Raw genomic sequence first — 17,520 nt, forward strand, 5'->3', positions numbered from 1 at the left:
AGGGGATGCTAAATATTGGGATTAAAGCATAAGGAAAATAATTTCCATTCATTTAGCACCTTGAAGAAGATGTGTATGCACCACCATACAACATATTTAACTAAAATGAAGCAGTAATTTTTATTGACTTATCAGTAAGTAAGCTAATATACAAATTACATAAAGGCTGTAGAGTTCTAGGTATTCAGAGTCTTTAAAAAGGAGACCAGAAGTGACTTAACCAGTCTTTTACAGAAAAAATTGTCTCATGCTGATTTCTGCATTAGGCACTAAACAGTTCTGCTTCTTTCCCTACCACTGAACATGTAAAATTGTATTTTAAATGGCAACAAAGTTATATGATGAGGATCTTGTTTGTTTTGCTCTGCTGAGCCTCACATAAATCTCAGCGAGTCACTAGATGGCACCAAAAGTAGTTAATTTTTAGATACTGCACTAAAGCAAAACTGGAGGGGCCCCTGCAAAAAAAGCTCTGTTGGGGGAGAGCAAGAATCTACACCAGATAGCTGGGCAGCAGATCTGCTTAAATTTCATGCTGTAACTTTGCACAAAACAAAACAAATACTTTTCAGATATGTATCAAGAGAAATTATTTCAAACCAATCTCATTCTGAACCGGTGTTCATTGAGAAGAATAAAACACATTGGGTGAAATCTTGGCCTTGTTAATAAAAGATTTGAATGCTGATTTGTATAGAAAAAGGATTTATTCCCTGGTCTTTCTACACTGTTTTAAACTCTTTCCAGACATACAGCTTGATTTGGAAGTTTTAAACTCAATTTAAATGGTGCAGCACTGGACACACATCATGTGCCTGTGAACACAATAAAATGACATTGCTGTGTACCTGCTAATCTTTGTTTTACTTTGTCATCTGCTGAAATTACAGGTGCTAGGTCAATGACCACTGACTATTCATCTATCATTCATAACATCAAAATATTTCACCTTATGAGGAAAGGTGAAAATACTTTACCATTTTCATTAGAGGCATAGGAGCATCAACACATATTTCAGCCTTCCAGAGAAAAGCCTGTTGGACATTCTGTCTTTCAGGATTCTGGTGTGTTGTAGTAACGACTGTCAACTGCCAAAACATCACAAAGATACACAAAGCATGATATCATTGCCAGGAGTGGGGAAAGCAGATCCATCTATAACTAATAAATATCACAGCAACCATGTAGGAATGGAACAGATTCAGACCAACACTGTACCACTCCTTTAAAGGCTCAGAAGTTCCTTTAAATTTGATGTTAAAGAAAGTACTTAAATTTTACTTAAAACTCCAGAGATTGAGAAAGGTTATGGTTATTCTCCCCACAAATCTTATGACCACTGTCATGTTTTTAAGGCTATTATGAGAAAAGGTTGTAATGACAACCTCAAATGTTCATCAGAAAATTCCAGGGGTGTATTGGAAATGTCAAACCAAAATGTTAGAGTAATAGTATGGAAATAAACTTTTTAAGGACTTCTAGTGTTACTGCATCATAGCATTTGTATAAAGAGTTGTCCAGATGGGATTGTAAAAGGTTGGTAAGTGCTTGAAGTAACAAAGTCCATGGAAGAGGATAGATCACTGATCTGATTTCAAACAAATAATGCCAGTAGGGCTTTTACAGACAGTATCTGATTTGAGGGAAGAATACCTGTCATTCACAGACCTTTAATAATAGATATAAGTATTGTCTGCTCTTTACTGATAGCAAGTAGGTTCTGAAGGTTCTCAATTAAGAAGTGAAAAGAGAAAATGGGCCTTAAAGGTACTTATGGACAACTAAAAGTTTTAAACAGGAAAGCACAATTTTTATGGTTTTTTTTTTTTTTAATTTTAGCTTCTCTCAAAGTCAAAAGGCTTGGAGTGGAGAAAAATGTTGAGACTCCATGATGTGCAAAGCAAGCTGGGAGTTAGCCTAGAGGAAATGCTGACCATTGTCGAGGAGGTATTACATCCTGAGCCTTACAGCACAGAGGAAATTTGTAAATGCCTGGGAATTAGCCTGGAGGAGCTCCACTCTCAGATCCTTAGTCAAAACATGCAAGATGGTGAGCATATATGAAATGGTGGGGTTTACTGTACAATGTTTGTATTATATAAAAGTTTTATGCACTAATAAGTAGTTCAAGTGGAAGTCTTGCCAGAATACTTGGCTGGAATCTTGTTTGGGAAGTGAAAGAATTGATACCATCATCAATTGATATTTTCATTCTAACTTTTAACCTAAAATTGAGCAAACTTTGATTTTGATTGAACTGTTTCTAAAATGATGAAAATTGCAGATCGCTTAACTGGTGTTCAAGACCAGCAGAGATGATCTTGTGCTTCTGTTCTTAACTGATAAATACATGATCACTTCCTAAAACAGTCACTGGGCAGCAAGTCTCAGTCTTTCCTGAGAAAGTTTCTGTCACTTTACTTTTTCTTCTAGGAAGATGTTGGTGGAGATGAACAATTTGCTGTTTAAAGTGTTTCCCATGTATTATTGTTTAGGATTATACCAGGCAGTCATGAGCATTGTCACACATGAAATAAATCCTGCATTCATATAGTAGGGTTGCTAATAATACCAAATAATAGAGAATTTATGGAATAATTTGTTTGCATTCATAACAAGTTTCCAGTTGAGATCAGAATTTTCCTTTAAGAACTACACAGAATCCTTCTTCCTTGTTTCCATTCTGTAGCATTAATACCTGTATTCTCTTGGAGCCAAATTACATCCTTATCAGTCCTTTCCAAGACTACTTTCAGGAATGTGTACATTGGATGTATATAGATCTGTAACATACCTATCTATGCTGACACTTAAATAATCTGTTCATCTGGAGTGATTGTAAATTTTATATATTAACCAAGGACCAGGTCCTGAATCTTCAACTTGTTTTGCACCCCAGTGGTATCAGACAGTACAAGATTATCTTATTGTCTAATTACACTGCCAGCAGATATCAGGATGGAATAAGATATCTTAAGTCAGCTCTTTATCTCCATAGAAAGAGTTTTGATAACTTTGTACTGTCTGTACATGAGGAATATAGGAACCATGTACCTGCACTCTGCAGCACTTTCCTGGGAAGCTGCAAGGTTGTAAATCTTACACAGTCCATGCACTCTCCCCTTCATGAAGCAAGACTACTAACTTACAGATGTTTATACTCCTTACACCTGGTTATAAAACAAAATTCTACAGTTCTGCAAAATTGAGTTGCTTATACAGGTTATCTTGGTATTTAAAAAAAAAGTCTAGATGAAAAATTTAGACATAAAAGCCATAGAAGAAACTCAAAGGAAATTTTATACTGTAGCTCTGAATACCATTTGCAGATGTTTGCTGAACACAATCTCTTAAACTTGCATGACTGTGATTTCATTTGATAAGACCAATTAAAAAGGATTATGCTGAAAGCCTTTTTGCATGTACAATATAAAATTAAATAACAGATTTCTGTAAAACATGCAGAAGAAATAAGACAGACATAGAAGGAATCTAAATCTGCTGGGTTTGTTACACACTATACAGATTACACATTATGTTGGCTTTGGAATTGTTTGAAGAAAACATTTTTCTTACTTCCCCTCTACTTTCCCACTCTACTTTAATGACAATGCCTGGCTTCTTGATGTGAGAGAGAAAACATCCTGTTAAATAAGTAACCTCTTCAGAGGATTTCAGAGTGTCATTGATTTTCTTTGTTCAACATGAAGAACAAACCATAACATTTAGGGGATCTTTTCATGCCCAGGGATCGTTACAAATACTGTTTTGTATTGGCATTATGTCTCATGTTTAAGGATCTAAAAGTGCTCTGTACATACTAAATGATCCTTAAGTCCAGCTCCCTCTCTACTCCTCCAGTGACAGTGCTGTATACTCACATAAAGTTTTATCAGTATGCAAGGGTGACCAGATAAAAAGTCCACATCTCAAAGGAACATTCTATGGACTGGCTTTGGTCAAGTCCCAGGCCAGGTCTGGAAGCCCACAGCAACTCTGCATCCCTTTTACAGCAAGTATTCAAGGATTTCTGCAGTTCCCCACTGTACAGCCCATTCGTTCCCCATGTTTGGAGAACTACAGATGGTGTGTAAATCCTCTCTAAACTTTTTGCAGTTGTTCTTTGGTCAGCTCAAAATCCTGAGTTTAAAGCTCCCTTGAAAATGTTTACACATGGATTGCACTTGTGGCTTCTGAACATCTCTAGAAAAATAATATTTATTACTTTCTAAGGTGCACTGTGCCATAATTTTGGCTTGGACTCGGCTGCTTCACAGAACACATAGTGTGTGGTGATTGTGGGACATTAAGTATTTATAAGCTTTGCCACAAAAGGATATTCTTCTGTAAAACACTGTATTCCTTTAACCATGAAATGTTTTTTCTTCTTAAATGAGGTATTTTTAAAACCCATTTTTCCTCTTCATATAAAAAAAAATTAATCTAATTCTGACATTTAAACCAGAGAATGAAAACGCCATGGGAGGAGTAGGCATCCATTTTCTGTGTGGATTTGGCTGTTTAACTCCTATTTGTCCCCTGGAAAGAGAATTCTAAATCTGTGCTGCAAATTCCACTGGTGCTTGAACAGCCATTCATGGGTGGTGATGGTGACCTGAGTGCAGGAACAGTTTCCACACTCCCTGCACTGATGGGTGCAGGTGAGGGGGTCTCGAGTGTTCTGTCAGGCAGCTCAGGGGCACAAAAAGCTCTCTCTGTGCACCAGATGTCCTGCATGACACCTCCAAACTGACAGGCTTCAGAGCACTTTCCAGTTTAAGGGTCCAGGTGCCTAGTTCAGCCTTGCCCTGATCCATGTCATGGAGAAATTTTGGGATATACCACAGAAACGGAGATATGGCTACTCCAGGCAGATGCCATACCTAAAAGATGGAGGCTTTGGGGTGTGCCACAGGTTAGGCACAGGCCCTGAATAGTCCAAATTAATTGCAAAAGTCTGTAAAGCCATCAGTCCTCTGGAGGAAAAATCACTTCAAACCAGTAGTTATCATAATCTCAAAACAGGTGTCTGCTAAATGTGTCACCGAATCCAGTGATGACTCGTCCCCTGGTTTATTTTCAGAAAGCTGGATTGCAAGCAGTTACTTGAGCAGTCCCAGTAGAGTAACTGTTCCCCACTTCAAGTAGGGGGTTCACAATCTGGCTCAAATTAAAGCCATCTGGCAGCGTTTTCTTATATACATTATGAGCCAGAAACCTTCACCCTCATCATGTTCAATCAGCAGGATGCCTAACAGAGAAGGGTACAATTCCACGTGAGTAATGGTGCTAGAAGCTGTCCCCTACACAACTGCGGGTCCGTGAGTTTTTCCGGTTGTAAATTTCTGACAGTCCCATCAGCCATGTGTAGCTCATTAATCTCCAGTGAAATGTATCTTTAGAAGCTGCCAAAGCAACTAGAAAAAAATATATTGCCTGGAGAGGTTGGTCTTTAGCTAAAGGTCAGATAGAATTGTACAGGAAGCCTCTACAGAAAGGAATCTGCTGAAGTTGAAGTTGTAACAAATAATAGGAGTTGCTGAGAAGCCACAACACTTAATTATACAGGAAAAAAAAATCCTTTAAATGGACTGGACAGGTTTGCACAATTTTTGTAAAGCTAAAATTAAAAATAAGACCATACGGTTGAAAATCCACAGTAAACATTTCTGTTTTATTTAGTTAGCCCACAATTACTTGGGTCTATTAGCCCAGATTTTTGTCTGTTAAGGGATTTTATATGGATTTTGGACCAGCTTTCATTAACATTAGTCTGCTGGGTCACAGCAACTTGGAAGGCTCTTGCTGCAGTGCTATCTACTAGTGCCCTGGAAAATGGCACCATTTTTTCAAGGGCATTTGGTGGTTTGTAAGTGAACTGAATTTACCTGTTCATGGGTGACCTGACAGAAATCCTCTGCAGGAGCAAAGCTCAGAGAACTTGGAAGTGGAAGTGGGAGAAGAAACCAGGCCTTTATTATAGTTGAGTGGATTAGGAAAGTATATTTACATTTTTGGTCTAATTAATTACTTAATTCCATACATTACAGTAGCTTTAAGGATGCACATGCTTTTAAGAATCTGGCTTTTAAGAATCATGCTTTTAAGAATTTGTTCCCTAACCCTACTTTTTATGCTCTATTTTGAGCACCACAGAAGGTGAGACCATATAACCCAGTTCTGTGCAATACTGCAAGGGTTTCTTTGAGGGCTTCAGTTTTTCCTCTTTCAGAGCCCTCCAGCCTTGGCTCAGGTATAAACTAATCAGGTGTGGACCCTCTGGTTTTGTTTCTTTTAACTGTGACTGGCTTAGGAAATGAGTGAGTATGGCTTAGGAAATCAATGGAGCTCATATACAAGCTGTGATGCAGCAAACAGATTCCAATATAGATGCGACTTTTAGAAATATCATCTGTACTCTATCTTCAGTTAGGTAAAGAGGGTTTGTTTGGACTACCCATCCAAACAGAAGACATAGAAGAAAGTTTCTGTATTATCAGAGGCATTTGGTGTTGAAAGCTGAAAATGTGTGAATCATATCATTATTTTAGAATAAGGCTTTTTGCTATCCTGAAGATAATTTTGCCTGAAAAGAAAACTGCCTGAGAAGAAAAGCAAGCTATAACAAAAATTTTTAAACACAAACATAATTTTTTGGAAATAAAATGCTGCCTATAACAGACCCATAGCTAATGCCAGGATCCCAGCCTTTAACTGGTACATTTGGTAAACGTCCGCAAAGGAGTCTGCAAATAACACACAGCCACTCTCTGCTGCCTGGAAGGAGCCAGAGGAAGCTGTGGCAAGGTAGCAAATTCCCCCCTCCACTGAGAGGCTCTCCCAGAGCCAGCACTGCCCAGGACACAGCTCAGGTCCCCTGGCTCACAGCCAGAGCCAAGAGCCCATTGTGGTTGCCAATTCCCATCGTGACGAGCACAACACAACCCCAGAGGTTTTAAGGTAATCTGGCCAGTAGAGCACTGCTCTACCAAAGGGTGGTCTCCGAATCAATCACAGCCTTTGGCAAGTCTGTGGCCTGACAATTGAAACCAGACATGTTTTCAGTTCATTCTTTGGGTTACTACTGTTCTATGGTGATTTACAAGAGAGTGTGAGCTATGGCAATCTCTCACGCAACTTTAGATATTCCCTAAACGAATGCACATTTAGAAATCTCCTTGCTCTAAAACAATGCCTCATAAGAAAAAAATATTTAAAGAGAAACCATCCTTAAAAATAGGCCAAGCTGCCTTTCTTCAGTGTTCAAAATAGAGGCACCACTTTGCAAAACACAGTGCAACTAACTCCAGCAGCAACAAAATCAGAAACTAAAATATGCTCTTCCTGTGTGATACTCTCAAGTCCATGGTTCTGGGGGGCACTCAATTTTCTCATTTCTGTCCTAGTTTGAAATGCTTTCAGAAGGCCTGTTCACAAGACAAACAGCACAGGGTTTCTCAGTAGCAGGCTGTATTGAATTACAAAATAAATAGGAGCAGAAGCAATATCAGCAGTAGCAGAACATTGCTATGTTAAATGTTTCTGTCTCATTTTAGACTAGTTCTGTCTCAGCACTATTTTCAGCATTTACAGTTGTGAAATACTCTGGAGAAAAAAAAAGGCATTATAGAGGTGCTGATGAAGTTTTAGGTTGTAAGGATTGCTGCCTGGAGTGTTCAACACGAGAGACTTCATACTGAACCTAATTTTATTTCCAGTCTTTCAAGGAAGATTTCTACATGTATTTGCAAATCTAGATTACTGAAAGTGTCAGAAGTGGTTCCAGAACTTGGCAGTCTCCACAGAACAGCCAAGTAGGAACTCTGTGGGACTGGGTCAGACAGCAAGTTCTATTTTAAATACAGGGCTGGTCTTGCTTCTCCTTTTACCTCTATTTGAGAGTTTTATCAGCCATTTTAGAAAGCAAGAGAGACCAGGAGTTGAACTGAGAGAGAAACTTCACTCTAAAGGAGAATTTACATGCAGAAAAAAAAGAAGATGAAGGATGTTCTGAAGTGCTCTAGCAAGGCTTTGCTGTGCTAAAATAAGGAAACAGTGCAGTAGGTGCTCCATATAGAGGTTAAAGTCCATTAATATTTACCACCCAAACAGCTCACACAAACCAATTAAGTCATAAATTAAATTATGTCATGCATGCTTCTGGTGAACAATACTTCCTAAATAGTAGCCATGGTATTAAAGCAAACAGAACTATATTGGGAGAGGAAAACAATGGACTACAGCACGAGCTTGGGAACAGCAGATCAATTCCCAAATATTAGTTGCAAACCAAACCTTCCTGTAAATATGGGTGGCTTGTGGTGTCTTTAACCACAGCCATCTCCTTCCTTTTTGTGCCCCATTATTCAGGCTTGGTGGAGGTCTCTACGCTGATGGCCACACAGGTTTGGACACCCCCCTGACCCTTCCCAGCAGAATTGCTTTTTCATGGCACAACAGAAAAAATTTAGCCAAAATCCTTGCACTAGTCTTTGATCTTAGTAGGTCAGCACTAACCTGTCTGGGCTTGGCATCTCTTCACATCCACACAGGCAGCATTGACACTGGCAAGTAACCTGTACCAAAAGTGAACCCTGAAAACCAAAGTGAAAGCACCTGTTCTCTTCACGGTACCTTTAATCCAGTATTAACTACAGTCACAGTAAGCCTGCATTGTTGAGAAAAGGAAAAAAAAAAAAGAAAAAATTGGGTGGTGTTTTTTGTGGTTTGGTGGTTGTCTTTTCCCAAGTAAAGGTCCATCTGCACAGTTCCACAGTTGCTGCAGATTTGGCCTGGAGCAGCCACAGACAAGGCCCTGGGCCAGCAGGTGCTGGCTGACAGCTGCCTGCAGGGCACTGGGGACCCTCCAGGTGTTCTGCTGATATTCTGCCTGTGTTCTGCTGCTATTTGAAAACCTGAGAGCTTTAGATTAATGCCCTAATGCTGTCACTGCCAACCCTTAAGCTTCTGCCTTGCCTCTGCAAAGTAAGAGGAGAGACTGAGCCTGTTCAGTGGCACAGGAAATAATCAGAGCATGTGCATGAAGCTGTCAAAATGAAAAAAGATGTGTACATCGCATTTTGATAACCTCTAAATATTAAGTTTTATTAGGGCTTTGAAAGAAGATGTAGGAGAACTTTTGCAGAAGACTTTCAGCCTAGAGAGTTCTCATATAAAGGATAAATTGCTAAACCCCCACCATTCTGTTATGTTTTTGTATGTTGCTTTTGTAGCAAATAATAATGCAGTTTTCTTTTTGTGTAGTTTCCACCTTTAAGTTATACCAGCGTGCAAAGCACGTGTACAGTGAGGCTGCCAGAGTGCTGGAATTCCAGAAGATTTGCAGTGAAGCACCTGCCAATGCACTCCAGCTGCTGGGAGAATTAATGAAGCAGAGCCATATCAGCTGCAGGGAGATGTATGAGTGCAGCTGTCCTGAACTGGACCGCCTGGTCGACATCTGCCTGTAAGTTGTGACCACAAGGAAGAGTAATCGCCTGTGGAGAATACGGTTTGGATTGAGGAGAAAACATCACATCCTTGGCTATTGCAATCTTAAAATGAAAGTATTCTTGTCTCTTCTTACAAAATTAATCTCCTGCAGGGACATTACATGGTCAATTGTTTCCCTGCTGACATCTGTGTAATACTTTCAGATGAAAGCCACGGTTTATGGCTTTATTACAGATTTTGCTTTTGGTCTGACTCATCGTCACAAGTGTTACGTTAGACTGTTGGCTACTCTTTTTTAAGTTGCAAAAGAAGTCATAAGTAGTTTTCTTAAAACATCATCTTACTTGTTCTATCTGAACTGCTACTTTTTCTCTATTTCTTAGAATTACAGCACCATAGAATGATTTGGGTCGGAAGGGTCCTTAAAGATCATCATGTTCCAACTCCCCTGCCATGGGCAGGGACACCTTGCACCAGACCAGGCTGCTCAGAGCCCCATCCAAACTGGCCTTGGACACTACCAGGGATGGGGCATCCAGTTTCTCTGGGCAACCTATTCCAGTGCCTCACAACTCTCATATGAAAGAATTTCTTTCCAATACCTAATCTAAATCTACCTTTCTCATGTTTCTTAACCATTTCAGTACTGCTGCCACAGGAGTTCCAGGGCATAAATGAGCTGTTCTACAATCTTAGGTTGTCTTGGATTTATAATGAAATGTAGTGAAATGCCGTTTGCATTTTTTCAATTAAAAAATAAGTTGTCCAGGGTATCAGATAGGTTGGACAGCATTTTGCTGTTTAAGAAATAAGTGTGCTGTTACAGGGGTTGACACTCTGCTTCTCTCTGTGCTGTTTGAGCTTTCCACATATAATTAAGTCCCCATCTCTGCCTCAGCATTAATCTTTCAGCTGTGATCCCTTCCTAACTCAGTTTGGTGGTGAGGAAACAATCTCAATTCCAATGTACATTCTCTGAGTGCCATTTTGTCCCTTCTTGTCTCCCCCACACAGGTTGTCCCTTCTCTTCATACACGGGCTGTTGTTTCCATGGCTCAGCTACAGGGGACAATGAGATCTGGTACAATCGTGTGTTAATCCACAAAGTAAAAACAAACACTTAGTACTCACATCCTACACAGCATTTCATCCCTCCAGCAGGGTCAGCATCGAACAATGGACACATTTCAGTCCTTCCTTATTTCTCTTTTTCTGGTATATTTAATCACAGGACAGACTACCTTTCATCTAAATCCAGTGCCTATAGAAGGAATTTAGTGGTTGGTGATCATTTTAACAGTGGCTGGGGGAAATAAACAGTTGCCCAGCTGGGCTGTCCCTGCCTCTGCTCCAGCACCTTGACCCACCTGCTCCCCACAGTCCCATAATGGCTCCCTGGTGATGCCACCCTCCTAACCTGTGCCCCTAATTGTTCCTTCTTCTCCTTGGCGAAGGGTGTGCTTAGTTTGGGAAACAGCCCTAAGCCAGAGCATTATGGCCCTGCCAGAAGGGAAATGTGTTTGCAGGCCTGGGTCAAGAAATGTTGTTTCACTGTCTTTTAGAAGCAGATATCCCATCCTCTCTCTACATCTTTTCAGTCTTGAAGAAAATAAACAGTTTCAATTTGAAGTTTAAAAAATTTAAATAATTAATACCTTACCACCTTTAGAAATTAGTCTGGCTTAGAATGAAAATATCAATTTTACAAGCATGCAATTTACCATATGTATTTTTCTTCTGCACTCATGGATTTTTTAAATTGCAGTACCATATATCAGGTTTGTAAATCAACAGAGTATGAAACATGATTATTTAGGTGGGTCTCATTTGTTTTGCAGACAAGATGGAATGTGTGCAAGTCAAAATGTCTTTCTGAGGCAGAAAGGTACAAACGTAAAAACTGAACAGAAGACTTCTGGACATTGACAGATTATTTTGCATGTGGGATACACGTGCTCTTTTGTGCTAAAACACAAAGCAGCCTGATAGCCACTGGACAGACTGATAGCAACTGAGCAGAACAAGTTCTGATTCTTCTCTTGGGACCCAGTCCAGGGTGTAACTCCCAGGCTGTGTTCAGTTTATTGTATCACATAGTGACCACATCATACAATAAGCTGTGACAGTCACTCAGCAGGAGAGTTCCACCAGAGTTACCCCAGCTGCTCAAAGGGAACTGCTGATCTGAGTGTGAGAGGGGAGAACCATCTCCAGGGCCAGCTGGAGACAGAGACTGAGCTCTACTGAATTATCAAAGATCTTGGGCAACAAAGTCTTGATCCTGTGCAAGGCATTGGCATTGCCTGTTCTGAGGCACCACTGGCAGGGCAGGAGCCTTACATTAACATCTGCATTGCTTTTGATACAGTAACTGCCCAGAGCTGGTGCCTCAGTCAGTGCCATCCAATGAATGCACTTGGCAGATCTGAGGAACCCATTCTGACAGGGCCTGTTCTCAGGAAAGCTGGGAGGAAACTGTCCTGCCCTGGGCAAGGGACAACAAGCAGGTACAGCCTGGCCAGATGTGCTCTGCAGTGTGGAGTTACCTGTGCCACGTTCCAGCAGACACAGAGTTACCTGTGCCATGTTCCAGCAGACACAGAGTTATCTGTGCCACGTTCCAGTATACACAGAGTTACCTGTGCCATGTCCCAGTAAAGCAGCAAGCACGGCAGTGACAGCCTCTGGCAGCAGGAAGCTCAGCACAGGAATGGAAATTGTCCCCCCCATTTGTGCTGAGCTCTGTGCTTCCATGGTGACACAGCTCCAGCCAGCTCAGGCAGGGGGACACTGGCTGGCAGGGAGGAGCACAGCCACAGCACCAAAAGGAAAGCAGCAGTTAGGATTTTTTCTAAATTAAATTAAAACTCATCGGAGCATTTCAGTTCCAGGGAGCAAAATATAAATAGTAAAGGAAAAAAATGATGTGTGTGCCCATGTAACATCAGATTTCTGATTTACCAGCAGAAGAGCCCACAGTATATGATGGCAGAGCTAAGTACCACAGTGGAGTGTCATTCAGATGGAATGATTTCAGATTTATATATTAAAATTATTTCATCTAGGTTTTTTTATTGTATTCTTTGCACAGAAAAAAGTAAATTGCTTGTTCATTATTCTTTGCAGTCTTGTCCCATCAAGAGTATTTCCTAAGAAATGCATCTTTCTTCTCTAGAATTTTAGTATTAAATCTTTTTCTGATTCAGTAGTTAGATTTCTAAAAGTGTATAGCTCTTCTGGATGAATGCAGCTTAAGCCACCATTTAATTTTTGGAAAAAAAGTCTTAACTTTTCTTAAGTTGTACAAAAAAAAAAAAACCTAAAGAACATAAAATCACTAGTCACTCCAGGAAGACTTGGCTGATGTGATTATAGAAATGGTCAGGAACTACATAAATTACATTCTTTACTCACGATGATATACAGCCGCCCTGTAACTTTCAAAAGCTTTTCCAAAAATACATTCCACAGAATTGCCTGAGTCTACTGCTGCTCTCTCCTTACAAGGTTTAAACTGTGAAGAATAATCTGCATATCCAGATGTTTTCTCTTTTGCCTAGATCTTTATGTTTTAGTGTATAACCTCTGCCAAGAAAGAAAGGGATCCATACTTGCTGTGGTTTGTAGTGCTGAAAACTGTAACCACGAGTTGGTCAGTTGTTTTTTTCATTTTGCAAAGATTGAAGACTTGTGCTTTCTCTAACCCTCCTCATGCTCTTAGTAGCTGGTTTACCTGTTAGCCTTCTAAAGCAGGTAACACAGCAGATTACTAAACAGTTAAAGGACAAAAAATCTGATGTGAGCTCCCGAGTAAGTTAGGTACTCTTGAAAATCTCTCAGTCCTTAGTGTTGCACATAACTTACTTTCATTTTCTTACTCTCCATCTTTTGGTGCTATAAATCCTGATAATTTTTGTGTTCCCAGCCATGCCTCTTACATGACAGACAGATGAATCCTCTCTGACCACTTTTAAAACATACAGATTGTACATTACATCCAGGTACATTATGATAGCAAACACAATCCTGCATTTTATCAAGACTCTTACCATTTCCACTGATGATTTTCTTAGAGCAGCAGAGCCTGCAGTCATGGCATAATTTGAAATTTCAACAAAGCCAGAAACAGTTAAAGATGCTATCCAAATGCAAACTAAATTACAAAGCAGAATAAGCACAATCCTCTCCATTTATATATCTCAATCTTACCATGTTAACTCCATGCCTTCTGAAAAGCTACTTCATAATTTTAAGTATTTCAAATTAACAATATTGCTCTGGGGGTTTTTTACCTCTTAAAAGCACAGTTATTTTTAAAATGGACTACTACCATGTCTTGCCCACTGTTTCCATATACCAAACTATGGGATTTCCTATTTACTCCCTCCTTTTATTCTTTTATTCTTCTTTCCTTTGCTGCCCTACTCATATTTTTACTCATTTACACCCCCATAAGCTAATTCTCTTTATGTCCAGTGAAGACTGGAACAAGATACACAAACATTTGCAGAAGCAAAGGCCAGACCCTGGGACTGGGGGCTGAGTGCCCCAGCCCTGGGCTCCAGCCCCAGCACCCTGCTCGCTGCAGCACAGCCCAGCATCAAACCCACAGCTCCCACTGCGTGGGGCAGCTCCCCATCCATGGGATTGTCTGCTCAGACTCCTCTCTCAAAGATCCCAGTGCACAAGAGGAGTGTCTGGCCAGGAATCCCACTTTACCAGAGGGGTCCAGCTTAGTACTGAACTGATTAAAACTTTAATGAGGCAGTTTCAGACCTGTTCCAAAGAGAACTTCCTTGTGTTTGATCTAGAAACCTCCCAGGCACCACATCTCCTGCAGACATAGAATTGGGTGCTCCCTCCTGGATCCAGGTAGTACCAGGTACCTGGTTTTCAGATGGTGCAGCACTGCCCATCAGGTTCCTCAGCAGCCCCAGGTGGCTTCTATCACCACATTTGACACTGTTAAGCCACAGTATTTTGAAACACAGTGACTTCAGCTCTGCAACAGGCATATTTTCTGTCTACTTTATGCTTTATTTCTACTAAGTATTTGAAAATGACTCAGTAAAAATGAGGCATGAGCATGACCACAGAGAATTATGAAATCAATAAAAGGTTCAGAACAATTCTGAAGGGATTTCGGTTGCCTACCAAAATAAAAGCCAGACACCATCTGAAATACGAAGTTCTGTTTGAGGTAACAGACAAAATGAGTACAGACAATTGATTTAACGGACACTGAAAAGTGGATTGGGCCTTATAAAGTCAATGGGAATATCCTTATTGATTGCAACTGATATTGGATTGGGTCCTGTTCATTTTAGGAGGTTGCACCATGGACTAGAAACTACCAAAATTGCATCAGAGAATGAGTGGCTTACAGGAATAACAATAAGTAAAATAAAACATCAACAGGAAATGCAGAATGAACATAAAATCGAGTCAATATGAAGGGTGGCACCACACAGACACACTGAAGAAAGTGTTTCTGTTCAAGAAGAGATGTGTGTTTAGAATCAAACACATATGCAAGTACTTGCTTGAAATATGACCTAAACCTCTACTAACCCAGCACTACACCAGATTCATTTAACATAAAATGCACACATGAAGAATTACAACAGCCCACTCTAAATGAGCTGTCATTTTCCAATGCTATTCACATGATATTGTCTCTCCCTCTAACATATTCTAGGGCTGGTGAATCTCTCTATGCATGGCTATTGGAAACACATCAAAAGTATTTGTTTGTAAGTCAGATTAGATCTCCCACAAGAATAAGATTTCAGAAGAGTTTTCTAAATCTGACTGGTTCTGTTCTCATTAAGTTAGAAAAGCCCCAAAGTAACTCATTACATGGTCTTTTCCTACTTTTTCCAAGTAAAGATCAGGAACACAGGTAAGCAAACTATTGAAAACAGTGCTAAATTCTAATGAGATGGCATCTGAGCCCTGCAGTGTAACAGCATGGGATTTGCTCTAGGACATTTCTAGCAGGCCAGTGTCTTGAGGCTGGGAATGGTTTATATTTTGCATGTCATTTATTTGTCATTGTTCTTTCTGTTCACACTCCTCATTAAGAGCTTTCTTTTTTTTTTTGGGACTACATTCATACTTTACCTCTACTGCTGTCAGTCTTAAGTTCTTGAGGTTCCTCTAAAGAGAGATACCCACCTATGTCCATTCAGCATAAACACAAGTTTATGTGAGTTTATTTATACAGAGTGCAGTGACTCTATGACTTTTTGAGAGTCTCTGAACTCTCCTTTTCTTGACTGGCATGCTCAGTAGTCATGCAGAAGCCTGTGAATCTTCAGCATGGTTTAGATCTGTCCTGGAAGAATAGAGCTATTTGTCTTTGCCACATTAGAAAATGGCTTGCATGCCTACATCCTGTGCAATTAGTTTATGAACCCTCTTTTGTTATTTTTGTCATGTATTTCTGTTTTCACTTCTGATGTCTCATGAATGTTGCTAACACAATTCCTTTCTTCTCCTGCTTTCTTCATCTCAGCTGTGCTGTGATCCTAAAAACAGCTGATGCTGAAGCTTTAGAAAACAAGGGGACTTTTGGAGCTGACAGAAATTACTATATTGCAGTTTAAGGCATCAGTACTTTTCTTAGGTCCAAAAGGGTAACTGCAAATTTCTGTAGTGTTACATACAAGGACGTGAACATCAGAAAAATCTGATGACATGGGAATACTCAAAACACATCTGAGTTTTCTATAAAAATTTATATATGACAAAGTACCTCTTTTTGGTGTATTTTACATGATTTTTTCCCCTGTTATTTTCTTTTAGGCAATTTGGGGCCATTGGGTCACGTCTGACTGGAGCTGGATGGGGTGGCTGCACTGTGTCAATGGTGCCTACTGACAAGCTGAACACTTTCCTAAAAAATGTAAAAAAAGCTTATTACCAAACAGATGGCCAAAGGTTAGCAGTGGAGAATAACAGTCTGTTTGCTACCAAACCTGGAAGAGGAGCTTTGGTTTTTGTTGAGGCCTAAAGAACGTAAAAATTTTAAAGAAACTATGTAGAGCATGTAGAACTGGCAGTACTTCCCATGCCACAGTACATGAATGCTTTTTTCTGGTTTGTATTGTAATGAGCAGTTGCTATTATCAAAATGTATTTCTGAAGAAGCAATTAAAAGTAAACTCTTTGATTATAAAAGTCTTTTTTTCTCCCATATTAATATATCTTTCAGTATAAACATTGATTTACTAAAACCTAATGACAGGGAAAACTGAAATTGAAATAAAGATGATGATTTGTTAGAGTGTCTCTCTCTTCTTTTCCCATTACTGTATTAAAAGAGAGATGAGGTGTGCAATGAGCTGCCTCAGTGGAGGGAGGGTACCTTGCAGTGTTTGCAGGGCTGTTCAGTGCTTTTCCTCTTCAGGTCCTGGGCATTGGTTTTTTTTGGAGTGTTCTGTAAATAAGGAAGATTAAATTGAAGCATTCAAAAAATTGGAAGGGCCTTGCTAAACATTTGAAGTTTTCTTTTCTCCACAAGTAGGATAATTACTGTTGTAATTCATGATAATATTGAAGGAGCACCTGCAGGCCAAGTAAAGCATTAGGAATACATTATGTTGAGTAGGACTTTTCTCCTAGGGATATTTCTTAGTGTCTTTGTGAAGGTATGAAAGTTTCAACAAAAATGTTGAAAATGCTATTCATGAGCTCTATGATGTGACAACTTAAGTGAATGAGCAAATAATGAAGTCAATGGATTTTGAGTGATCCAAACACCAAACTCTCATGCTTGAGTCCCAGCTGTGCATCTACATCATAGAACATTTTCATTTTATGCAAAACTATTATAAAGGACTAAATACGATCTGCTGACCATGTAAAAGAACAATTAAAATGTAGAAGGAATAATTAATGAGAGAATTTACTGAGTTGTACTAGGCAAAAGTAAGTCCTAGGTAGGACCAAGGGAAACTGTCATTGACATTACTGACAAATTCTGACCTTGCTACCACTGTCTGCTCCTGCCATCTCCTACAGCTGCTCTGGCAGTACAGAACCACAGTTCATAACCTGCCTCCT

At 39.7% G+C, this 17,520-nt stretch overlaps 1 protein-coding gene across 1 annotated transcript in view; it reads left to right on the plus strand.

The window, feature by feature from the left end:
- The window catches only part of GALK2 (galactokinase 2), a 46,628-nt gene extending 29,889 nt beyond the window's left edge, over nucleotides 1–16,739 (plus strand). The window contains exons 8-10 of the mRNA XM_064721854.1: nucleotides 1,840–2,050; nucleotides 9,265–9,466; nucleotides 16,261–16,739. Of these exons, the coding sequence (XP_064577924.1) occupies nucleotides 1,840–2,050; nucleotides 9,265–9,466; nucleotides 16,261–16,468 (621 nt within the window). The 3' untranslated portion in view covers nucleotides 16,469–16,739. The remainder of the gene's footprint in view (nucleotides 1–1,839; nucleotides 2,051–9,264; nucleotides 9,467–16,260) is intronic.
- Nucleotides 16,740–17,520: the final 781 nt, after the last annotated feature.

This window comes from Zonotrichia leucophrys, chromosome 10 (genome assembly GCF_028769735.1).
Source record: "Zonotrichia leucophrys gambelii isolate GWCS_2022_RI chromosome 10, RI_Zleu_2.0, whole genome shotgun sequence".
Lineage (NCBI taxonomy): Eukaryota > Metazoa > Chordata > Aves > Passeriformes > Passerellidae > Zonotrichia > Zonotrichia leucophrys.